Source organism: Drosophila kikkawai, chromosome 3R, assembly GCF_030179895.1.
Source record: "Drosophila kikkawai strain 14028-0561.14 chromosome 3R, DkikHiC1v2, whole genome shotgun sequence".
In the NCBI taxonomy this organism is placed as follows: domain Eukaryota; kingdom Metazoa; phylum Arthropoda; class Insecta; order Diptera; family Drosophilidae; genus Drosophila; species Drosophila kikkawai.
This window is the reverse complement of record NC_091731.1, coordinates 560,183-586,278: the sequence shown is the minus strand read 5'-3', so window position 1 is coordinate 586,278 and position 26,096 is coordinate 560,183. Positions and strand designations below refer to the sequence as shown.

Genomic DNA, 26,096 nt, shown 5'->3' with positions numbered 1-26,096 from the left:
TCGAGAAAACGCGTTTAAAGTTTTATGTTTGCTCTGTAGCTGCTTTGAGTCGGACGGTTCGGAGGCTCATAACTTTTAAACTATTACGTATTTTGATTTGCCCTTTTAGTATGATATTCTAGACACTTAAAGCTATCGAAACCAGAATGGACCCTTAATTCAGAAATTTTCACAATAAATGCATATAACAGGATAGCCAATGCTTCAAGGTATATTTTCAATACTTGGACACTAGCATTTTTTAGTTCATCGTAAACTTTCGATTTTTTGTTTACAATAAAAAAAAAATTGTAACTTAATTTTAAACATATTTTTATTTCAGCCGAGAATGACGACCCTGTTGTTAGAAAATTGGAACAACATTTAATGTTATTGAAAGATGAATTTCAAAAGCTACAGCGTAGTTATTTGGAATTAGAACGCAAGTACAACGAAATTATTGCAACATCGAAAGAAGATAGCTCGGGAGAGCTCAACAGTTTTTTCTCCCGATTGTCATTAACAGTTTCATCTTTATTTGGACGTCAGACATATTCTGATATTAAAATTCGAACACAGTCAAAAATCTTTCCTGCTCATAAGATCGTCCTTCATGCACGGTCAGAGAAATGGCGACCTGATGTCTTGGATACGGTGCAAGAGTTGGACTGGAGCGATTTAAATGAGGATGTAATTTTGGCTCTATTGCGCTGGATTTATACTGATTTCATTGATTTTCATCATGACGGATTAGCTTTAGATCTACTAAAAGCCTCACATCGGTTTGGCTTGCCAGATCTTTTGGGATTGTGTGAACGGACATTGGTTACATCAGTTGACGTTAGATCCTGTGTACGGCTTTATTGTGTTGCCAACGAAGTATCAGCAACAACACTTTTGGAATATTGCTCTGGTTTAATATCAACACACTGGGACGATTTAACAACGCAAGATTTTGAGCATATGTCGGGACCTTTATTGTATAAACTGCTTAAAAATAAAACAAAATATCCACTTCATGCTGCTGTTAGGCTCCTGAGGGAAGACGTTGTGTTCCTGTGTATTATTGAAAATGATAGCGGAGTAAGTTTATTTTATCGATTATTTTTATACCTATCTGAATGAAACTTTGCATATAATCGGACGACTATATCACATAGGTGCCATAGAAACGATCGGGAAATTAATAGAAAAAAATTATAACTTCATTGTTTTTCAACGTATTTTCATCTACTCTTAGATATGATCTTTTGTTATTATTTCAGAATTTTGGTATACATTTTATGAAAATTGCACAACTATATCATATAGCTGCCTTATGAACGATCGGTAAAAGTAGAGAAAATGTAAAGCTGGGAATGTAAAACTGTAACTGTTAAACTGTGAACATAATAGGTATAGGAAAATGTTATGAAATTCTGTTTTGAGTGTTTTCAGCATTTTATTTATGCTATGTATAAATATAAAACTTTTATATATTTTCTTTTAATTTTTTTTTCTAATTATTTAATTATTTATTAATATCAGGGTCTGCACAGTATATGCCCGCTCCTACTCCTCCATTCATCTTGGAGCCGTCGGTGTATATATTGAGGTGTTGATCAGTGATGCCAACATTTTTTCGAAAAAAAGAATAGATTGAGAAAAAAAACAGGAAAAGTAGGATGAAAATATTATAAAAAGGATAGAAAAAAGGACAAAAAAATTCGTAACAGTAATATTAATTTTTATTATTAAGATAATAGTTTTAAGGCATCTTCGATTACTTTTCCTTCTTCATCATTGCAATCCTCATAAATAGCGATAGAGCCAATTAAATGGAGATACTTTTCAGGCAAGTTATAATTATGACAACATAATTTATGCAATTTAACCTTTTTGGCGTCAAAATGTGTTTTTACCAATTCACTTCGCCTTGACAGCCCCTATCAATGCCACTTTTTTCCTTCAACTTACCCTCCATTAGGGGTGTCTAAATAAATCAAATGAATTATTTACTATTTTGATCTGGCAACGCCATTCAATTTTCGCAGGCATCATTTTCGTCGTCAGAGTACAAGCAAAAACGACGAGGCTAAAAGTTCTTTCTTTTTAGACACAGTTTTTTTTATATGGAGTTTGCCGTCATGTGCGCTCTTATTTGGTCAATTTAATAGTTATTACTGCATTTGCAGTGTTTACAATAAGCCTTGTTAAAGGATCTTCCCACACACCGTCAAAGCGCATTCACCGTCCGTTGAACTAACTGCCCATAAGGGTTTGCCGTTCCGAATTTTCTTAAATGGACCGCGGTTAGAACGCATTTAAATCTAACCACGGTTTGTTTGGCGATAGTTGGGCGATAGTTTTTCGGTGCAACTTTGATTTCTTCTTCTTAACAGTGCAAATTTGACCAACACTACGAAAAATGTGTTGGCGAGGAACAATTGAAAAATGAAATTTAAAATGTGGCGCCAAAGCGACAAACATGCCCAAAATAGTTGTTGGTGTTTTTCTGTATATTCTTGCCCCAATATGTCCCCAATTGTTACTATTTAATATAAACCGCCTACCTCTACTTTATTTTAAAGATTTTGGATGCCTATACAATCTATAGACACTCTTCGGGGAATTTGCTCTTTGTTAGAGAAAAATCATTAGAAAAACTAAAATTCCTTATCATTTATCTTATATCTGTGCTTTTGCGGTTGTACAACAGCCAAAATAGTTGGTAAATGCTCCATTTCAAATTTGCAACTACCAATTCGACAGTCTTTGTTTACGTTTTCATGAGTTAATGTCTGAAATTTGTCGGCTAATTCAATCTTTAAAACCTTGATCTGGCAACGCCATTCCATTTTCACAGGTGTCATTATCGTCTTCAGAGTACCGGCAAAATCGACGAGGCAAAAAGTTTTTCTTCCTGTTTTCACACCGTTTTTGTAATATTGAGTTTGGCCGCTATAACCCGTGTTTCACCGGATTTTCGTCGGCAGAGTACTAGACTTTAAATTTAAATTGGAGCGCAAAAGCGACTATTTTAGAAAAAAATATTAATATTAGATTGAAATAAAAGAACAGATTTCCGGATGAAAAATCTAAAAAAAAGACAGATTTCAGGTATGCATTGACATCACTGGTGTTGATCACTGTACTGTCTAGTCCTTAGATCCCATGAATGCTGTTGTGTTTACATCCGGGCACGTTCTGGGTATCATGTAGTCAGATGTTCTGCTCATGTCTCGACCAATTGAGCTGTGTCCGAATTCTTGTAGCGCCAAGTTTCCTGATGCAACCAGACGTTGTTTCGCCTTTCCTGCTGTCAGTTGCGCTGGGATATCTAGGGAATATATCCCGATCAGCGCCCCTGATATGCAGAGCAGTGCCTGCCGCTGGGTTCTTTCCATAAGCTTTTTATACGTTTTCTTCTCAATGGCTTGCCACCACACTAAGACTTTATACAGCAGAGTCGGACGCACCACCAATATGTAGACCCATTGTATTAGAGCGGGTGAGAGGCCCCATGTGCTGCTAATCATCTTCTTGGATGCATATAGCGCTTTGTTGGCCTTTTTCCCCCTCTCTACTACATTGGCCTTCCACGTCAGCTTGCTGTCAAGTACAATGCCGAGGTATTTGACTTGTGTTTTCGGGGTCAGCCTGGTTTTATTAATTTTCGGGGGGATCCATTGCGGCACCTTGTATCTCTTGGTGAAGAGAATAAGGTCCGTCTTATCCGCATAGATATTGAGTCCTACCTTCTCCGACCACTCACATATCTCCCTGATCGTTTTTTCCATGATCGAGCTGAGGGTCGATAGACCAGCTTCCGTGATATTTATGCTTATGTCATCCGCGTAAGCTGTTATCTTTTGTGCTTTCCTCTCGAATCTCTTGATTAGGTCGTCTACCACCAGAATGTTGTGCCGTCTCCACCGATTTCCCCTTCGTGTAGGCATGCTGGTTGGTCGACAGTAGTCTTCCTACATCGTTCCCGATGTTTAAGTCCAGCAGCTTTTCCAGTGATTTAACTAGAAATGAGGTGAGGCTTATCGGTCTTTAATACTTGATTGCACTTTCCTGCTTTGGGCAGGAAGACAATCCGAGAGGTCCTCCATTGGATACGGATATAGCCCGTGCTTAAGGGGGTCTTCTCATTCAAACCCCGTTTTTTGGACCCTTTTTAAAAAAATTCTTATTTGAAAACGCAAAGAATAATTTAAAATTTTTTTTATTTATTGTATTAAAAAATGTTCAAAGTAAATAAAAAAAATTGTTTTTGCCTCGATACGAGGGTTGTTCAAAGAGTAATGAGACTTCAAACTTGGTGGTGGAAAAAAAAGGTGTCGTCCTGGCGGCCACGATTCAGGGTCTCCAGAGCGTCCGAAATGAAAAATAAAAACGGGTTTATAATCAGAATAGAAGTCATTTTCGGGTGACGGAACAGATTTTTTTAAAAATTTTTTTAAACAAAATGGCGGCCATTCAAAAAAAAATATCGATTTCGGGTTTTTTTTTGTAGTTTAGTGTAAAAAAAAATATAAAAAAAATAGAAAAAAAAATTTTTTTTAATCTGTTCCGTCACCCGAGAATGGTGACAATTCTGCGTCGATTTCACTTTGTTTCATGAAAATCGGTTCAGTTGAACTGGAGATATCATGGCCGCCAGTTCGAAAAACGTGGTTTCGAGATAAACGCGTTTAAAGTTTGAAAAAAGCCCATTTTGCGAAGACCTTGCTTCCCAAAAATGGCTGTATCTTCTAAAGTATTTCGAATTTCTAAAAATCCTTTTGGGGACATATATACAACATCCCAAGCTATAAATAAATGCAAAAAAAAAAAAAATAGAAAAAAAAAATTGCCCAATGAGAAGACCCCCTTAAAGAAGCTGTATATATTGCGTAGAGCATGTAACGATCAGGCTAGATGTTGAGGCAAGATTCAGGCGCACGCTGATTTGCTCGGCTATAGTGGTGGTGGTCTTGCCTGAATCTAGCTGATTGTAATTTTCGGATTTTAGTCCAGGACCATGGCTCCTGGACCAAAGCTATGTCGGCGGATCCTTTCTCCATGGCTATGAGGAGTTCCGCCGACGTGACCTTGCTCTTATGTAGGTTGAGCTGCAGCACCCTGAGTGTCATGGGTACTGGGTTCACCTTCATACGACGTGTTGACTACTACGGTCAGGTCACAGTCCTCTCCTTCATCGAACTCATCCAGCGTCATTCCCTGGGCGGCATCAGCGATGGTTTCCAGATCCAGGTCCATCTCCACCTCGCATGCCTTCAGGGTTTGAGCATCCTTAACCCCGGGATGGCGCTTTTTGAGGCGCAGGTATACCCATGTCCCAAGCCATCTTCCCGAATCTGGGATAGAGGATGACTTCTGCCTCCTTGCTTATCTGGAGTACTGCACGTTGGCCCCCCTCCTTGGGTAATGGGGTATATCGGATTCTGACGCTTAAATTGCGATGGGGAAGATTACCTTCGCCTTTGGAATGGATGGGATTAGCTCCCAGTCCACCACCTCCATCTTGGCTTGCGTCAGCCACTTTCTCGTCGGGTCATCCATGCACTTCAGGATTTTGACTCAATTAAGCTACCCGGCACCATCAAAGGTGTGCACGAGAGCTTCGGGATCTTCCTCCATCAGTGCAAACAATGACTCAACGAACCGCGCATGCACCATCTTCCACCGCGCCTCGGTCATCTTGCCAGCTTCATCGCTTTTGTCAATGAGGGCCACAATCAAATGTCGTTTTGTCACCTCGGGCATTCGACCTTCATCGAGTGCAGACGTGCTTACGGACGACCGCTACGCGAGGTTTATTCTCGAAGTGTTTTTTCATGGTGAAAAAGTAATTTCGGAACTCTAAACTACGTACTGTCAGCTAGGCGAAGCCCTACAGTGCGTATGACATACGGACACTAGTGCGTGAGATGTGTTTTTGAGCTGCAAAGTTAATTTATATGGTGCCACGCGTAACAAGCTCAAAATAATGAGCGGCGATTAAAAGAATGAGCGTAGAACCTCTGTAAACCAAAGAAACGGCTGTTTCACTTTTTTCTCAACTCGCGATATCGAAGCAGAAAAAACGTCTACAAAGCCCAACCCGGCTCTACTGACCGCCGACGGCACGAGAGCGCGCTCTTGCTCACCCGCCCTACTCATTCCAGCTCCTACATCTTGGAGCTCCCCCACCACCACCGGCTTCGATGGAAGACGCACCAACAACAAGCAGAGCTGCAATTTCTGCAAACGTAGCAAAAGCGACAGCAACAACTAAACCAACGACCAATATTGCGAAATCGGTGCCAACGGCCGCATCGCCAAACAAGCGGTTCCGGCATACAGACTGGCATGGATCGCTACATCCAAATTAAGCGTAAGCTTAGCCCACATAACACGGTTGGTAGCAAGCCTAAGATCAACCGTGTCACCAAAAGCTACGACCCAAACAACTCCAACAAATTTTCTCCGCTAGCAGCTGATGAGAATAACCAAGCAGAGCAGGAGCAGGAGACTCAAAAACAGCCAAAGCCCCCACCCATTTATATTAGGGAGAAAAGCTCAAACGCCCTGGTCAACAAAATTGTTGCGCTGGTCGGGGACGGAAACTTTTATGTTGTTCCGCTTATTAAAGGGAACATTTGCGAAACAAAAATTCAAACCAAATACCTGGAAGAATCCAAAAAGAATTTTTACACCTACCAACTAAAAAGCAGCAAGGGACTGCAAGTCGTGTTAAAAGGAATTGAACCAGACGTCGCCCCCTCTGAGATAGTGGAAGCCCTGAAAGGCAAGGGTTTCCTTGCCAAGAATGTCAGCAACATTATAAATAAAAACAAAAAGCCGCAACCACTTTTCAAAGTCGAACTGGAGCCAGAAAGTAAAACCATGAAGAAGAATGAAGTTCACCCGATCTACAAGTTGCAGTTCCTATTGCATCGAAAAATCTCCGTGGAAGAACCGCACAAACGCAACGGTCCTGTGCAATGCACTAATTGCCAGGAATATGGACATACAAGGACATACTGCACCCTTCGGTCAGTCTGCGTAGTCTGTGGAGACTTCCACAATTCCGCACACTGCCCTGCGAACAAAGAAGACCCAAACAAGAAAAAATGCGGAAACTGTGGAGGAAATCACACAGCTAACTACAGAGGCTGCGTGGTCTACAAGGAGCTGAAGAGTCGCATGCGACGAGCAACAGCTACACGCCAACAAAATACACAAAATGTGTATTATAATTCAAAAACTACTCCAGAAGTATTTTTTGCCAAAGCAGCCAGATCCTCTTTTGGTCAGCTAAGTGCCCCCACGGGCATCTCCTACGCTGAAGCTCTTCGAACAGGTATGCAAAATCCTCCCCCCTCAAACTCGGTAAACGCTCAGCAGGCCCCAGGGCAGTCACAAAACAACCTGGAATCCATGATGGTGACCATGCAACAAAGTATGATGGAACTCATGTCATTTATGAAAACGACCATGCAAACGCTTGTCCAGAATCAGAATATGGTGATACAGTTGCTTGTAGCACAACAGTCGAAATAATCAATGGAATGCCAACGGCATAAACTTGAACTAACACAATTCCTAAATGATAATCACATCGACGCCATGCTACTGGTTGAAACGCACCTCACAAGCAGATACAACTTTCATATAAGAGGTTATACCTTCCACCGCACAGATCATCCAGATGGTAAAGCCCACGGCGGGACCGGCATCCTCATCAGAGAACGCATCAAACACCATTTTCACCAAAGGTTTGCAACAAATTTCTTGCCAGCTACGTCCATAAAAGTGCAGTCAGGTAACGGCAACCTTTGCATTGCTGCTGTCTACTGCCCACCTCGCTTTACAATCTCTGAAGGTCAATTCGTGGATTTTTACAACTCTCTTGGAGATCGATTAATAGCTGCAGGAGATTACAACGCCAAGCATACGCATTGGGGATCCCGCCTCGTAACCCCCAAGGGAAGACAACTGTATAACGCTCTCATCAATGTGAGAAATAAGCTGGACTACGTTTCCCCTGGTAGCCCCACATATTGGCCAGCAGACCCCAGAAAGATACCCGATCTAATTGACTTCGCGGTGACAAAAAACATCCCACGCAATTTAATAAACGCCAAGGCCCTTCCAGACCTTTCTTCAGATCACTCGCCGCTGTATATAACCCTCCTTCAAAGCCCAGAAACTACGGATCGCCCCGATAGGCTGACGTCGCACAGAACCAATTGAATGAAGTATGTGAGTTCCCACATTGAGCTAGCCCCCCAGCTCAATGAAACCGACATCGACTCCTCCACCTCCGCACTGGAAAAGGTACTTGTGACTGCAGCCAGAATCTCAACACCACAACAGACGGATGTGCAAAAAATCAAATTCAAAACGAACCAGCAAATTGAACAGCTCATGTACAAAATAAAAACACTTTTGCCGGTATACACACACAAATTACTTGAGTCGTATCTCTACAACAGAGTCTTCGCAGTGAGGTGCAACGCAACAACATCCGGCACCTATTCAATCGAAGCTGGAGTCCCACAAGGAAGCGCACTCGGGCCTACCCTATTTGTTCTATACACAGCGGATATCCCCACACGCGACCAGCTAACATTATCCACTTTCGCTGATGACACTGCGATCCTCAGCCTTTCCAGATGCCCAGTCCGTGCAACAGCCCAGCACGCCAACCACCTCAAGGTAATCGAGAAGTGGCTATCTGACTGGCGTATCAAAATAAATGAACAAAAGTGTAAGCACATAACGTTCACTCTCAACAGACAAACATGCCCCCCGCTCTACCTGAACAGCACACTGATCCCCGAAGTCAACGTGGTAACGTACCTGGGCGTCCACCTGGACAGACGCCTAACATGGCGAAGACATATTGAATGCAAGAAACTTCATCTAAAACTAAAAGCCAGCAGCCTCCACTGGCTCATAAACTCCCGATCGCCCCTGTGTCTGGACTACAAGGTCCTGCTCTACAACTCCACACTAAAGCCAATATGGACGTATGGGGCACCATGGTATATTCGCAACGAACACATCCACAGGGATCTCGGCATTCCTGCAGTTAAGAACGAAATAGAAAAACAAAAAGCGTCCTACAAGGAAAAACTCTCCACCCATCCAAATCCTTTAGCAAGGGACTTGATACAAGTTTCCAGAAGAAGCCGCCTACTACGTAACGACCATCCAACCCAGCCATAATTAGTCAGGGCCATTTTCTCTGTACCAGTCTCATGACTGCTAGTTAGGTAGTATTGTAAGATTTGATACACTTATTGTTAGTCTCAAAAATGAGAAGATTCAATAAATAAAAGCCAAGCCTAAAAAAAAAAAAAAAAAAAAAAAAAAAAAAAAAAAAAAAAAAAAAAAAAAAACGGACTTGCCCTGGCCATTGCCCAGCCGGCGCCCTCGGGGAGGGTTGGAGGGTTCAGATGGTTTAACTTTCTCAGAATTCTTGTTATGTGCTTGAGCTTGTTTAACTTAAGTAAAAGAACTTTTTTCAATTATATTTAAGACGCACGCTGGACGCACCTGCAATTTCTTCTTTTTCAATATTTTTATATAAATATTATAAATATCCTCATCATCATCAGAATCGCACGGCAGATCGTTTTCATTTTGAGCTGTAGACGGAAGGTCCAAGACCTAATACCTCTTTTGAGAAAGGTTTTTTATTTATTCTTGCAGGGTATAATAATTTCAGTCAGAAGTTTGCAACGCTGTGAAGGAGACCTTTCCGACCATATAAAATATATATTTAATCTTGATCAGCATCAACAGCCGAGTCGATCTAGCCATGTCTGTCCGTCCGTCCGTCCGTCTGACCGTCCGTCTGTCCGTCTGTCCGTCCGTCCGTCCGTCCGTCCGTCCGTCCGTCCGTCCGTCCGTCCGTCCGTCCGTCTGTCAAGAACAGAGTACATTGTCTTAGAAACGCTTAACGATGTATGTTGGACGATATGTTGATGACATTTTTTATTGGTCAATAATTTTTACATTTTCTCATTTTTGAGAGAAACAAAGAGAGAGTTTGAGGTTTTATTTGGGTGTCTAACTCGTTAACAAAATGTTGTGTGTTTTTATACCCATGCAGGGTATTATAATTTCAGTCAGAAGTTTGCAACGTAGTGAAGGAGACCTTTCCGACCCTATGAAGTATATATATTCTTGATCAGCATCAACAGCCGAGTCGATCTAGCCGTGTCCGTCCGTCCGTCCGTCCGTCTGACCGTCCGTCTGTCCGTCCGTCCGTCCGTCTGTCTGTTTCTACGCAAACTAGTCCCTCAGTTTTAAAGCTATCTGAATGAAATTTTGCATATAGTCTTCTATATACTCTCACTGCTATATATGTCGGAACGGGACGGATCGGACATACAAATGTTCAATACATTTTTAGAAAAAAATTATAACTTGGCTGTTTTTCAACATTTTTGCACAATTTTTTAGATATGGCCATTTTATATTATTTCAGAATTTCGATAAAAATTTTATGAAAATCGGATGACTATACCATATACATAGCTGCCATAGGAACGATCGGGAAATTAATAGGAAAAAAACTATAACTTTGTTGTTTTTCAACGTTTTTTCATCTAGTCCAGGATATAAGCTTATTTTATTATTATAGAATTTTGGTATAGATTTCATAAAAATTGGACAACTATATCATATAGCTGCCACAGAAACGATCGGTAGATGTAGAGAAAATGTAAAGCTGGGAATGCAAATCTGTCTCTTTCAAACTGTAAGCATAATAATTATAGGTAAAATGTAATGAAATAATATCTGCAAGAGTATACAAACTTCGGCGTTCCGAAGTTAGCTTCCTTTCTTGTTTTTTCACGTTGTCTTCCCAACGCTATAAGTTTGACTGAGAAATATAAAAGACTCTAGAAAGTACAATGGTAAAACTGGAATATTTCAACTCTTTGTTTAACATTGAATCGGTACCAGTATAATACAAATTATAGTTCAAGTGGGTCCTCACGTCTTTCTCAAAAGGACTAGAACTAAAAATGACACGGATATAAAAACCTTAAGAAGAACATCAAATAAAGGCATCGGTCTCCTTACCTTTTTTAAAATAACACTTTTTTAGTTCATTGATTTTGATTTATTTTAAATAGCTTACAACTATATCAAACAAGTTTATGTATGGCCAGAGCCATAAAAACGTGATGATCATCACATTAATGTCAAGAGTAACATAACTTGATGGGTTGCACAGATTTCCTCGACAATAACAATTTTTTTTTTCTGTTGATCCCGCTAACCGGTCGGTGTTTATGTCTTTACAGCCCTCATCATACACTTCCTGAACTAAATGCTCTTGTTCCCACTGCTTATTACGAAAAATCTGAAAATAATGTATAGTTCAATATTATTCGTTTTTGAGTCAAAATCATATTATACCTGAGTGGTGTTTTTTTGTTGGGCGCATCCTCTGGTTATAGTTTCTTGTCTCTGACCATTTTGTAGGTGAAGAATAGAAATGGTTTTTAAGCACATTGTTGAATATGGACACTCTACAGCATAATTATTAGATTCTTGAAATTTGAAGCAAAGTGGCGTCGAAATGGTTTTATTATTCAAAACATATTTTTCAATGGATACTGAGCACTTATAACATTGTAAAACATTAGCAATGGTGTTTTTGGCTGAAATAAAGAGGATTATCATTATTATTTATTTATATATGGATTGTTATTTATTCCATTAATATCCTTAATTTAACGTCATTTCAGAAGAATGCAAAACGGTAGATCTAGCACAAGCACAACTAATGCCATGACATAAATATTGTAAGTTAAAAAAAAAATCCACTCACTTATTAAGTGTTTTTTTTTTGTTCTTACTAGTCGCCTCTTCTTGTATGCGTTCTGATACACGTAAAAAAATTGGGGTTGATGAAAAGTCTGTTAAAATTTGATGATCAATATGGTACTCGCACTCAGAACGGATACAAGAATAGGCGACTAGTAAGAACAAAAAAAAACACTTAATAAGTGAGTGGATTTTTTTTTAACTTGCAATACTTATGTATTGTACCTCAACCTAAAACCGGAAGTGGACAACAGCAGGTATCTCAAGATCCAGTAAACGCAGAAGTCAAAGAGATGGATTTGAATACAACTTTTTTCTTGCCGCCGAACGAAGTAGAAAACCAATGCGAAAACGAAGACATAGGCAGGAATGAGATCGAAAACTCTGCAAGTGGCGGAGCAGCAAATGCTGAATTACATCACACGATGAAATTTACAACAGGCCATGAAGAAGTACCCAGTCGGACTTTTCCCTATGAAAGGAGTACTATCTTCTCATAGAAACGGGCGGAGGGATTCAGTGCCCGTTTGTGTATTTTATTATTTTATATATTTTTATACTCCTCCCCAGAGAGATCGTTTCCGGAATTTCCCCTCCCAAGAGAGTATAAAAAATTGGATGTACGAAGAATCCGTCGCTGCTCGGGTGAGGAAGAAATTCTTCAAAAGGCAAGATTTATACATTAATATAAGTAATTTAATAACAATTTAAACAAATTATAATTAATAATTAACAAATAAATAAATAAAAAAGTTTTTTATTTTCTACATTTTTATACTCCTCCCCAGAGAGTATAATTATTAATTACAAATACAAAAATAAAAAAGTTTTTTATTTTATAAAATTTTATACTCTCTTTTTTATTTTTTTATTTGTTAATTATTAATTATAATTTGTTTAAATGGTTATTAAATTACTTATATCAATGTATAAATCTTATAAAAAGCCACTTAAACTTACTTTTTTTGTTCCTGGTCGGGATTTGAACCCATGTCTCAGAAATCACAGACCGTCCGCTTACCAACTGAGCCACTGAGTCAAATCAAAAGCTTATGTCGGGAACGCGAATTCATACAGTTTCAAGGAAAGAGCAAAAATATATGTATCCCTTTATCTCTCTCTCTCTCTCTCTCTCGCATTAAAAATAAAAATCCCCAAAGGGAATCAAAAAAAGCCCTCCCATTTCCACAAGAATTTCATCCTCCCCTGTTCGCGTCCTCCCGAAAAGTCCGACTGGATACCCAACATGCCAGATTTTGATGGAGTTTCAATCCCAATTAAGCAATGGCTAAAATGTTTTGACGGGAACGCAGATGCCTATGAGCTGGCCACCAAGCAGAAATATGTGAACGCTCGTATGAAAATGAAGGGCACAGCTAAGTTATTTAAGTTAACTGCCGTATTGTTGGATGAATTTGATAAATCGCTAAGCAGTGCTGAAGTGCACAAGCAGTTGGGAGAACGAAAGAAAAATGAGAACGAGAACTTTCATGATCCAATCCAATCGGTTGAAGATTAATCGGTGATTCGTTATATAGCAGATGGTCTAAAGCTTAGTAACGATCTTAAATATCCTCTTTACAGTGCGCCAAGTTTTAAGGGGGTCTTCTCATTGGGCAACTTTTTTTTTTCGATTTTTTTTTTTTGCACTTATTTATAGCTTGGGATGGTGTGTATATGTCCCCAAAAGGATTTTTAGAAATTCGAAATACTTTAGAAGATACAGCCTTTTTTGTGAAGCAAGTTCTTCGCAAAATGAGCTTTTTTCAAACTTCAAACGCGTTTATCTCGAAACCACGTTTTTCGAACTGGCGGCCATGATATCTCCAGTTCAACTGAACCGATTTTCATGAAACAAAGTGGAATCGACGCAGAATTGTCACCATTTTCGGCTGACGGAACAGATTTTTTTTTTTAATTTTTTTTTCTATTTTTTTTTACACTAAACTACAAAAAAAACGCCCGAAATCGAATATTTTTTTTTTGAATGGCCGCCATTTTGTTTTAAAAATTTTTTAAAAAAATCTGTTCCGTCAGCCGAAAATGACATCTATTCTGATTATAACCCCGTTTTTATTTTTCATTTCGGACGCTCTGGAGACCCTGAATCGTGGCCGCCAGGACGACACCTTTTTTTTCGACCACCAAGTTTGAAGTCTCATTACTCTTTGAACAACCCTCGTATCGAGGCAAGAACAACTTTTTTAGTTACTTTGAACATTTTTGAATACAATAAATAAAAAAAAGTTTTCAATTATTCTTTGCGTTTTCAAATAAGAATTTTTTTAAAAAGGGTCCAAAAAACGGCTTTTGAATGAGAAGACCCCCTTAAGGAGTTGCGAAGCCGATTTGAAACGATCGAAATGATGACAAAACCAACAGCCGGACGAAAGCAATCAGTGCAGCAGAGTGATTTCGGCAAAGCAGTAAAACCAGGGAGGCGATTCGAACAGCAACAAAACCAAAACAAAAGCTATTGTTTTAACTGCGGCTCACCCGAGCATATGAGAGCTGAATGGAAAGAGGAGACAAAATGTTTTAAGTGCAGCGACAGTGGGCACACATCACGTAATTGTAGAGGGGAAAATCCAAATATCGGTGTGATCAGCGAGTCAAGGGAGAAGACCCTTACCATCAACAACAAAAGCGTTTCCTGTCTAGTAGACAGTGGTGCTGACGTGTCCCTTATGCGATTCAGGACATATGGTATAAGGAGAAGTTTGCTGAAAATCCACTGCAGAAAAGTTTTGCTAAACTGTACAGTCTTGGAAATATTGCGACAACTGTACTAGGTGCGTTGAATGCGCAAGTCGAAGAGGATGGAATGGCTACTCATCATAAGTTTCTCATCGTCCCTGATTTCAAAGTCAATGTCAATGTAATCATAGGCTTTGATTTCCTGAAGAAGTTCACAGTTGTGCTGGAGAAAGGCAAATGTGCTTTCACTGGAGGAGATGACGCCGAAGAAGCTCCTGTACAACATAATGTCTACAACGTCAGGATACAGACACAAATACAAAGCAGCCGTCGAGCAGCTAGTTGATAATTACAAACCGTCGAGGGAGCTAACCTGTCCAGTAAAGATGACAATAATTCCGAATTGCAACAAAATGGCATTTAGGGAGCAACCTAGAAGAAGGATAACACGTACAGGCTTTGCATTTTGTGGCCAAAACTCATTTTTTCGCGAGTTCGCAAATTTCAGTTTTTTCAACGCTACCATGTTAAGAAATGATCAAAATGCTTTTACATACCTAAAATTTTAACTTAACAGTTTAGTGTTAAGATAACAGCTGTTAAAGTCAGCTATTTCAAGCGAACAACACATTTATTCTTCAGGTTAGTACTATGTGTTGATACTAATATGTTGTGTATTTAGCAAGTGAAGTTCCCCTTGTTATTTTTAGAAAGAAATGTGAACTTTCCAAAGAGTTTAAAAACAAATTTCAAGTTGTTTCAGTGAGTGTCCATATACATGTTGTAGAGTACTCAATTCTGAACTCAGAACTATTAAGCTCATTGTGCGCTTTTTGCGGTTTTATGCGTTATTTGAATAGAACAAAAATACTAAAAAAATTTGTTTTATTGAATAACTTCTAATTTGCAGGACACATTTATAATGGGACATTTATCATATGTTCCATAATTGACGTCTAATCTAATTTATAATTGCTTTAAATTTTCGCTTTTTTTCCGATTTCTGTGGGCGCAGGGGGGCGTTGACACGCCCACTTTTCCAAAATACCTTCCTATAGTCATAATTATCATTATACAAGAAACCTGAAGTGAAAAATCTTGTTAATTTTAAAAATTTTAATTTTGGCCACAAAAACGGGGCAAATTCCATATAGTGCAATGGTTCTAAAATATCGATTCCCAGTTCCACTCATAAAGGAAGTGCTTGATAAGATGCAAGGTGCGAAGTATTTTTCAGTCTTTGACCACAAAAATGGGTGTTAACCCTCTTATGTTACGTTTTATTATAATAGTTTTCAGATTTCATATTTGTTTCTAAAATTTGCAAGTTTTTTTTTATTATCTGCTTTTTCCGCTTTTTTCAACTTTCGTTACTTTCTCCGCTTTTGTATCTCACTGCTGAATTCCAACTGAAACTGCTGAACTCCAAAAACTGAATGAATCTTTTTCTCCCTGTTCCTACTTTGCTGTTGTCACTTCAAAGCTCTCTGCCTGCTTCGATCAATCCCCTTTTAATATATAATATTATTATATATATATTATATACATATATATATATATTATTACCCCTGCAGGGTATTATAATTTTAGTCAGAAGTTTGAAAAAGGATCCTAGGTCCAATTGGTGGATACCAAGGATGACAACCTCACCACTACAAACTACCTTGAAAATCGGACGACTATGGCATATAGCTGCCATTGAACGAATCATGGCCGTCCTTTGGCCCTTTCACTTTTTCTCACTTTTCACTCAGACGACAATCCTAGACAATATATAGCTGTCTCTCTCTCTTTCCTATTGTTGCGACAGATGAACAGACCTCCCTCAGTAACAGACAGTCTTCTGTCCTTGTCATGTTACCGGCTAAACTGTCATTGCGCCTGCGCGCCAGCGACACCTACAGGGCTACCAATACCTAAGCATGCCGGATAATTATATTGCCCAAATTTGCACTTAGCAACCAACCCGCCGACACGGCCTTCCTGACATTTCACGCGTCCTCGCGTGTCCTGTCTTCTAATAGCTCTGAACATAACAGTAATTTTCATTTATTATTCTCATTTGTTTCTCTCTTTGGTTTTAACTTATCGTTTCATTTTATCTGTTTCATTCATGTCAAATAAACTTAAGTTTTTTTTTTGCTTGCCACGTCAATCTATTCATCATTCTCTTCTCACACCAAAACTCTTACTCAACATTTCTTCACCAATTTATAATCTCAATCTTTTGCTGAATATTTTCCAACGCTCACACTCACTTCTTGCGTCACGGCCTCTCTAGACTCACATAGCCTTATAAATGATTCCACCTAAGAGTGCCTCACTCGGCGATCTCTCGCATTGATCTGCCTGCCCCTCAACAGGCATTAAACGCAGCTCCTCGTGGGCATACTTAAAAGTTCGCTTAGCATTTTTTCATTTTTGTGTAATTCCTTTATCAATAATTTTTAATTCACTTTTGAGTAAATTATAAAAGTTGGCATAAGTCCATCTGATACCAATAAAACTAATTTAATTTTGGCGTAAGCCTTTCTGCAACCAATTACCATACAAATTCTGGCACAAGTCCTTTTGCAACCATTTATATCAATAAAATTTATGCATGTCCTTCTGCATCCAATGTTTCTAAGCAAACATTGCTTCATTTTCATTTTCCATCTTCATTTCTTTCTCGTTCTTAACCATTATTAACAATTATTTCCATTTTAAATGAATCTTGCCTAATCAATATTAGTGCGCTTCCTTTTGCGTAATTTTTCCGACTCCCCGGCATATCATAACATTACATTTTTCTTTCTCCATACTTTTCTCTGTCATTAGGTGGTATCAAGCCCAAAGGATGGGTCTGAGATTGGCATCTCTTAAGGGCTTGCATTGGTTGCACTACTAATTGTGCAGTTGCACCCTGCCAAGAGCATCTTGCCATCACCTTCTACTCTATTTTAAAATCATACGATTTCAAGTATGCCGATCGATGATGCACTTCAGTTCAATTGTTTTTTTCGCAATGATTACAATTACAAAAGGTATACGCTACTGTTGGCGCTTAATTTCTGGAGGCAGTGTGATCCCGCTACCAGCCTCCAATAATCCCGTAAGCGCTCTCTTTCTCTCCCTCTCCCTCGGACTTCCAGACTATAGAGCTTCCAATCCGCTCTCCCTAGCTTTAATTTCATTTGTATTGTTTAGTACCAATTTACCTTCTACAATAAACAGATCGACGCACGTCACGTAACACCCCGAAAAGTCCTACGTGTTCTTATTTCGAGTGCGTTTCAGCTAAAAGCCGCCCCCCTCCAACAGCCAACACGTCATCTATATATGTAAACCTTCGGAAAACTCCAAACGCCTAAACAATTGCATGAATAAGATAGAAGATGCACTCTTCAGACCCAACGGCACGGCAAGGAACTCGTACTGGCCCTCCAGGATAGCACAAATTATTTTATTTAAAGGATACTATCCGAAACCATGTTCGAATTTTATTCTCGATAGTCTAGGCACAACCTATCGTAGCACAGGGCTCGCCAATGGGAAGGCAGATGGGCGAACAACATTGGACTCAAACATATCTTTATTTTTATCTTTAACCAATAACTTTACGTCCACACTGTGTCTGTAAGGACAACTCTGCACTGTTCTATTTATGTCTACTAGACGGAGTTCTAATGCACCAGTATATTAACATGCCAAATTTGGAACTCGATGGCTCTTAACCGCATTCAGCTCCCAAATCAAAGAATAATTGGAAAGGGCTCACCCGATACTGTCACTGTATGCCCCTAGGTTGAAGCATCGCACAGAAATCAACTTGCTTCTATTTATAGTTCTTGTTCCTGCTCACGGCCGGGTGAAGTATCACTTCGCGCTTCAACGTTACTCCAGCTCTCTGTATTTCAGCCATAGCTCAGTCAGTGTGCTGTTATTGTTGTCCTCTATTTTTCCAAACTTGTTCGGCCGACAATGATGACAAAAATGTCGTTTCACTTGCAACTGTCCGGTGCAACACGCGACTAGTGTATTCGTATTTTATATTGTAATTTTGCGCAAATTCCTTTCCAACGAGTGTGAGAACGATCGAGTCGACTATCTCCTCGTCGCTTAACGACTTCCAACTCGTTAGTAACGACGTCACCAAACGGCTTCTACACTCCGACATACACTCGTTGATTAAAAATGGGCAACATGGGTCCCAGGGGTATCGACGCCATTGAGATGCGCTGCCAAGCACTACCTTGCTGATTACGGCACTGATGTCTTGCACTACGCGGGTACGTTAGCTTGCGATACGCCTGCGGCAAACAGAGGCCACACGGTATCCATGTTGCGCGCCGGTTGCACTGTTAATGCTTGCCACATTTTTAGCGTGTCCACAAACTTATCATTTAATATCAGTATATCAGAATGTCCGCGAGGCTGTGTTGAATCCCACTTCTGAAGTCGGAGAAACAGTCATTTCGTTCATCCGTAGTCAAGCTAGAATGTTCTGTTCGCCTGAACAGTCTTTAATTGAATGTCGCATCATGCCATCCTTTGGCCCTTTTACCTTTTCTCACTTTTCACTCAGACGACAATCTTAGACAATATCTAGCTGTCTCTCTCTCTCTCTCCTATTGTTGCGACAGACGAACAGACCTCACTCAGTAACAGACAGTCTTCTGTCCTTGTCATGTTACCGGCTCAACTGCCATTGCGCCTGAGCGCCAGCGTCACCTACAGGGCTACCAATACCTAAGCATGCCGAATAATTCTATTGCCTGACAACGAGCATTCCAAATTTGCACTTAGCAACCATCTCACCGACATATACATACATACATACATAGGTAAATGTAATAAAATTTGTTATTTCTTTGGTTTTGTGTAGCATATGTACTCATAATTCATATTATTTTATATATTTTACACCTGGATTAAAAACAAATTTAATATTTATATTTATATGCTATGTATACATATACATCTTTAATATATCTCCTGTTAGTTTTTCTATTTATTTAAACAAAAATGATCACTTTTTAATGACCCAATTGAAAACTATGTGGGTGTACATACTTCGGCGTTTTTTGAGCTGCAAAGTTCATCTAAATGGCGTCACATGTAACAAGCTCAAAAACATGAGCGACGATCATAAGAATGAGCGTTCAAGCTCTTTAAACCAAAGAAACGGTTGTTACTCGTATTTCTCAACTCAGAAAAAATGTCTACAAGGACCGACCCGGCTCTACTAACCGCCGATAGCAAGAGAACGCGTTCTTGTTGACCCACCCTACTCACTCCAACTCATACGTCATGGAGCTTTCAATGCCAAACACCGCCAGCACCGGCTTTAATGGAAGACGATCCTACAACAAGCAGTGCTAAAATTTTGGCAATCGCAACAAAAGCAACAGCAACAACTAAAACAGCGACCAATATTGCAAAATCGGTGCCAACGGCCGCAGCGCCAAATACAATAATATTAAAAGCCCTGAGATCCGATAGGAAACCAGCGCTCCCGGCATAGATCGCTACATCCAGATTAAGCGTAAGCTCAGAGCACAAAACACGGTTGGTAACAAACCAAAGGTCAACCGTATTATCAAAACCAACAACAGATTTTCCCAGATAATGAGAATAAACGAAAAGAGCTGAGGATGGAGACCCAGTTGACGCCCATACCACTTTTCTTGGCCAAAATTAAAAACTCCATTAATTTAGGAGATATAAACTTAAAAGTTTATTAATCGTAATATTTAACTATGATCAAAAATATCCGTATCAGAAACCTTTATCCTATAGCTTTCATATGAACGACTTGGGATTTTTAAGACAAATTCATGAAATTTCGGTTACTTCGAGATTATATCATTTTAACTACAATTTAAAAATTTTATAAAAATCGGAATACGAATTCCTATAGTATTCATAGGAATAATCGAGAAATAGGGCTGGTTTTGCTTAAAATTTCATGAAAAAGGTGTTATAAAAACTTTCTATGATTCTAAATTTTTTTTTTACTTTTTCTTATTAGTATGAATATATTTTTTAAATTTTATTGGATATTTATCAGTTAGCATGAGTATAAAGACGTGATTACAGCGTTTCAATGTGCATTTTCATACAAAATGTTGACATATTTTATAGCAAATTTAAATAAATATGTCCAATTGTGGTATTTCTCACTTTATGCAAACAATGCCCACCTCGCCTTACAATCTCTGAAGGCCAATTCATGGATTTCTACAACTCATTTGGAGATCAATTCATAGTTGCATTACGTTACTATATTGGGGATCCCGCCTCGTGACTCCCAAGGGAAGGTAACTGTATAACGCTTTCATAAATGTGAGAATGACTATGTCACACATCTGTAAACTCTTTAATGGGATCATAAGTCACGGCCACTACCCAAGAAAATGGAAACACAAATTTTTTTAAAAGCCCAGAAGCTCGGAATTCGTCATGTACGGACCAATAAGTTTATTATCATGGTTGTCCAAATTATTTGCAAAATGTCTTCTAAAGCGCAATACAAGAAACTTCATCTGAAACAAAAAGCAGCCTCCACTGGATCAAAAATGCCGGATCGCTCCTATGTGTAGACTATAACTCCACTCTAAAGCCTTATAGACGTACTTATGGCTCCCAAATATGGGGGAACTAAATAAAAACTATCACTAGGGCACCATGATATCCACTGGGATGAAATCGAAAAACATAGAAAAACAAAAAGCGTCCTACAAGGAAAATCTCTCTGCACCCCCAAATCCTCTAGCAAGAGACTTGATTCGCGACCTTCCAAGCCCAGCCAGGGTCAGTCAGGGTCATTTATACAGAGCCAGTGTTGCCAGGTGATGAGCGGCCATATAAGCTTGTTTTTTGAAAAAAAAAGGCTAGATTAAGCTAAAATTAAAAAAACAAGAAAGGAAGCTAACTTCGGCACGCCGGTTTGAATACCCTTGCAGATTGGTTTTGATGTTTATATTATAGATTTAAATGCTGACAACACACACAAAACAGAGTTTGATAACATTTTTTTTTATTTTTATTATACCCTTGCAGGGTATTATAATTTCAGTCAGAAGTTTACAACGCAGTGAAGGAGACGTTTCCGACCCTATAAAGTATATATATTCTTGATCAGAATCAACAGCCGAGTCAATCTGACCAGATCTACTTGGATTCGGATTTCCCTGGCATGTTTTTCTAGTTTTCACTTCCGAAAAATCCTAACGGATTCGTATTTTCCTCTGTTACGTCTCTGTTAGCTTCTGACTGGCACTTGTCTGGCGGATTCAGATTAGTGATGCTTTTTTAGCGATGTTTTTCGATGTTTTTGTTGATAACGATGTTAACCGATGCATCGATGTTTGACGAAACATCGGCCTCTGATTCCACAAAATTTAATATTTATTTATGAGTCTATGGATAATATGAGCCTATGGATAACATCTTACAATTTGAAAGACTGCTATAAAAGATTTGTTATATATTTTTTTGCCTATTTTATATTTTCAAATAAAATGAAAGAGTCCTATGAAAGCAACAATATTGATATAATTTTTAATTATGTCATTTCATATCTAAAAAAAAAAGAACAATATATACAATATATATAATTACTACGGTAGCTTGTTTGGAGTTTTTACTCACAAATAAGATAATAGAAATAAGCCCTTTGTAATTTATTACTAAATTCATCGATGCATCGAACATCGATGTTTTTTGATGTTTTTTTTATACCGATGTTAAGTTATACATCGATGGTCTATTTTGAAAACATCGACGGGCATCGACATCGATGTTTTTTGTCGAACTCGCATCACTAATTCAATCATGTAAATGGCAAATGTTAATTGTATTTTATTCTTTGAGGTTTTAGGAACATTATTGCATAACTGAATTACCTAAAGCTACAATAATATACTTGAATTTTAAATAATTATTTTGTGGTTGCACCTTAAAATCGGTTTGCAAAGGCAAGGAGTTCGCCTGGCTTCCTCCTGGAGGCATCTTGTAGCGATGCCCTCGTTGGGCCGGACATTTGCAAATGAGATGCTCCACGGCTTCGGTTGCCTCTGATTCATCACATTTCCGGCATTTGGCGTTGTCGGTAATACCCAGCTTTTCTGCATGTGCAGCAGACAGGCAGTGACCTGATGCAACCAGACGTTGTGCCGCCTTCCCTGCTGTCAGTTGCGCTTGGATATCTAGGGAATATATCCCTATCAGCGCCCCTGATAAGCAGAGCAGTGCCTGCCGCTGGGTTTTCTCCATGCTTATTGTACGATTTCTTCTCCATGGCTTGCCCCCACACTAAGACTCCATACAGCAGAGTCGGACGCACCACTGATATGTAGACCCAATGCATTAGAGTTCATGAGGAGCCCCATGTGCTCCTAATAGCCGTATGACACTGGCGCATTAATTAGAGACTTTTTTTTAAGATTTGACAGCGCTATAGCGTTTTACTCAAGTGCGAGCAAGACGACTATATGGGGCTCTAATGCATTAGAATAATGCATTAGCTACTTCATTGCCGCGATAATCGATAGATCTTCATAAAATATACTAGATACTCGATAACAAAATACGGGTTTAATGAAGAATATTGTAATTGAAAATTCTTGCGCTGTAAAATTAATTAAAAATTGTTTTTGGTAATAATTGAAAAAATTTTAAGCATTATAGGTTAAAAACATAAATTTAAAGGATTCTGCATTTATTCATGCAAGAATACTTCGACGAGGAATTCAGAAATTCATAGTAATACGCCGCGAATGGCGTCCGTTTTTTTGTTTACCTTTTAGAGCAAGTGTGACCGTAGTCATGTTACCAAAATAATCCAAGCAAAATTACACATATAGTGTTCTCTTTCAAGGTTCTAATGAAGTATCTAATTAATGAAAACTGCATTAGAGTGTCATACGGCCATTAGAAATGGAATAGGATAGGAACAATAGCGACATAGGGAAATGGATTTGCGACATTATGAAAAATATATGAATTGAATGCGTGCGTGCGCTACGCACTGACCGAACGATGGCTGGCCACACTATTAGGGCAAATCCCGCAGAGACTCTGGGCACACTATCTGCTCAATTTCGACTTTCGAGTCCGACAACAACGGGGGTCGGTTGACTTACGAGTCCGGAAATATCCCCTCGGTTCCAAACGCATTCGCTCGTGGATGACTTTCGAGACCGAATAACCTATCTTCTGGCGGAACTATTGGTATCTTCCCTACCGGAAAGCCGAAAATTAGGACGGGACCCGGCATGAAATTATTAAGAATTCTACCTTTTAAGTCAATAAACATTAAGAAAAATGTTACGGCATAATTCCCTAGCGTTCTACTCTGGGACTGGGTCGGAATCTCTTATAGCAACCACGCCAGAACCAAATTCTTTAGGGTCTTAAAAATAACATACCAAAAGATAGAGTCCGACAAAAGTGTCTAAGTGTCGAAATTTTCCATTCTGCGGCGATGCCCTACATGTATTTATATACGATTTTAAAACTTTAAACGCGTTTTTCTCAAAACCACTTTTTTTGAGTCGGCCGGAAACATAACTCGAACAAATCTTAACCGATCGATCTGAAATTTTGACAGTATATTTAAAATACCTTTGTCTATCAAAGTGCGATCACATGCGATTTTGTGCTTACTATTTTTTTATCAACAATTTTGTGACTTTTTCGTGGTATTTAAAAAAATTTTTTAATCACTCACCATTTTGCAAAAAATCAATATATCGAAAAAAATCCTACGTGTGTCGATAGCTGTTGATGTATAGAAACTAACAAAACTAGATTTTTTGTTCTATATCAAAAATTAAAGACGTTAGCTTTCCGGCCACGGACCCTCTTCAAAAAAAAAGGGCCTAGAAAGAAACTGTGACAAAGAGCTCCAAGACTACGAATTAATGAAAACTGAATTAGAGTGTCATACGGGCATAAACATCTTTTTGCATGCATATAGCGCTATGGTGGCCTTTTTCACCCTCTCTACTACATTGGTCAGCTTCCTGTTAAGTACAATGCCAAGGTATTTGACTTGTGTTTCCGGGGGATCCACTGCGGCACCGTGTATCTCTTGGTGAAGAGAATGAGGTCCGTCTAATCCGCATTCATATTGAGATCTACCTTCTCCGCCCACTCACATATCTCGGTGAGCGTCGTTCCATGATCGAGCTGAGGGCCGATGGACAGGCTCCCGAGATATTTATGCTTATGTCATTCGCATAAGCTGGTATCTTTGGTGCTTTCCTCTCGAATCTCTTGATTAGGTCTACCACCAGATTTCATAGGAGGGGCGGTAGGACACCACCTTGCGGCGCGCCTCTGTGCGCCGGCAACTCACAATATTTCTTATCCACAAGTTGATAGCGTGGTCGATTCTAGGCGATCCATTATTGCGTCTGTGGTAACGTTTTTGAATGCCCCGTCTCTATATTGGAGCAGAAGATTCTCCACGAGTTTCTCTGCTCCTTGCGTATTTCCTTCTTGTAGTCCCTTAGTAGGACTTTGTATTCCTCATTGATGATATCGGCGATTTTGAAGAATTCTTTGAGTTTCTTTCGTCGGAGTGAAGAGTCCTTATTCCACCAGGGTGGCCTGGTCCTCTTTTTGTTGTCGGATATATGGGCCATGATGCGCGATACCCATCTAGCAGTTCTTGGGAGAGGGTCTCTAGGGACTTTTCTATGTCTTCGCCGGGGTTTCGGAAGACTGATTGTTTTGGTTTGGAGTGTTCGAATGCGTATTGGAACCGTATGTACTTATGATCTGAGAAGGATGGTCTCTTAAGAACTCTCAATTCTGATACCAAAGTACCTTGTCTCCTTATAAGAGTAAGATCTAGCACGTTTGAGGAGGTGGGACCTACAAAGGTGTGTTCCTCACCCACGAGCAATTGCTGGTCCTTCGGGCTGGCTTCTGCCAGGCTCATGAATTCTTCTGGTGGGGCCGTACTGTCGTGTGCAATGTAGCAGGAAGCTACTAAAAGGAGTTTTTCCGCTCTCTAGCATCACCACGGTCAGGCCGACGCCCTTATTCTTCCCATTTTCTCGTCGGATAACAAACTTCTACGCGGCATTTTATTTCCAATTCATTAATAATAATAATATTATTAAGAATAATAAAAAAAAAATGTTGAGAGCAAATCTTTCCCTCTATCCGCCATAATTAAAGCATGTCGTATAGGCATGCCAAAAATCGCGCTTTTCTGCTTTTTTAACAATACTTAAAAAATCAGTTTCAATTCTGCATATTTGATTTTATTGTAATATGCTCTTCGATTTTCCTAAGAGGGTCAAAAGTGAAAGTTTTTTTGGGTGTCTTATAATGGTGGGCAGGAATGTATGTGATGTAGTCCTCCTATCTGGCCTGTTCCGACTTATATATAAAGAACTATTTGCACAGTTTTATTCAGATGGGCTAGGCTAGATCGACTCGGCTGTTGATACTATTCTAGAAGTTATATGCTTTATAGGGTAGGAAATGATTGCTTCATTGCGTTACGTTTTGCTATGATAGATTCGTAAGATCATGTCTCTGGCTTCGGAACTAGACTTTGCTTATGAATCCTCCCAGATTATTGCATGAAAATGTGT

At 39.3% G+C, this 26,096-nt stretch overlaps 1 protein-coding gene across 5 annotated transcripts in view; it reads left to right on the top strand.

The window, feature by feature from the left end:
- Positions 1-26,096, top strand: part of LOC138928989 (rabankyrin-5) — a 280,025-nt gene that overhangs the window by 178,450 nt on the left and 75,479 nt on the right. For 4 of the 5 annotated variants that reach the window (XM_070287395.1, XM_070287391.1, XM_070287392.1 and 1 more), the window contains one exon: positions 323-1,062. The exons of the other annotated variant lie outside the window; for it this stretch is intronic. In XM_070287395.1, coding sequence (XP_070143496.1) covers positions 323-1,062 — 740 coding nt within the window. The remainder of the gene's footprint in view (positions 1-322; positions 1,063-26,096) is intronic. 5 annotated transcript variants of the gene reach the window in all.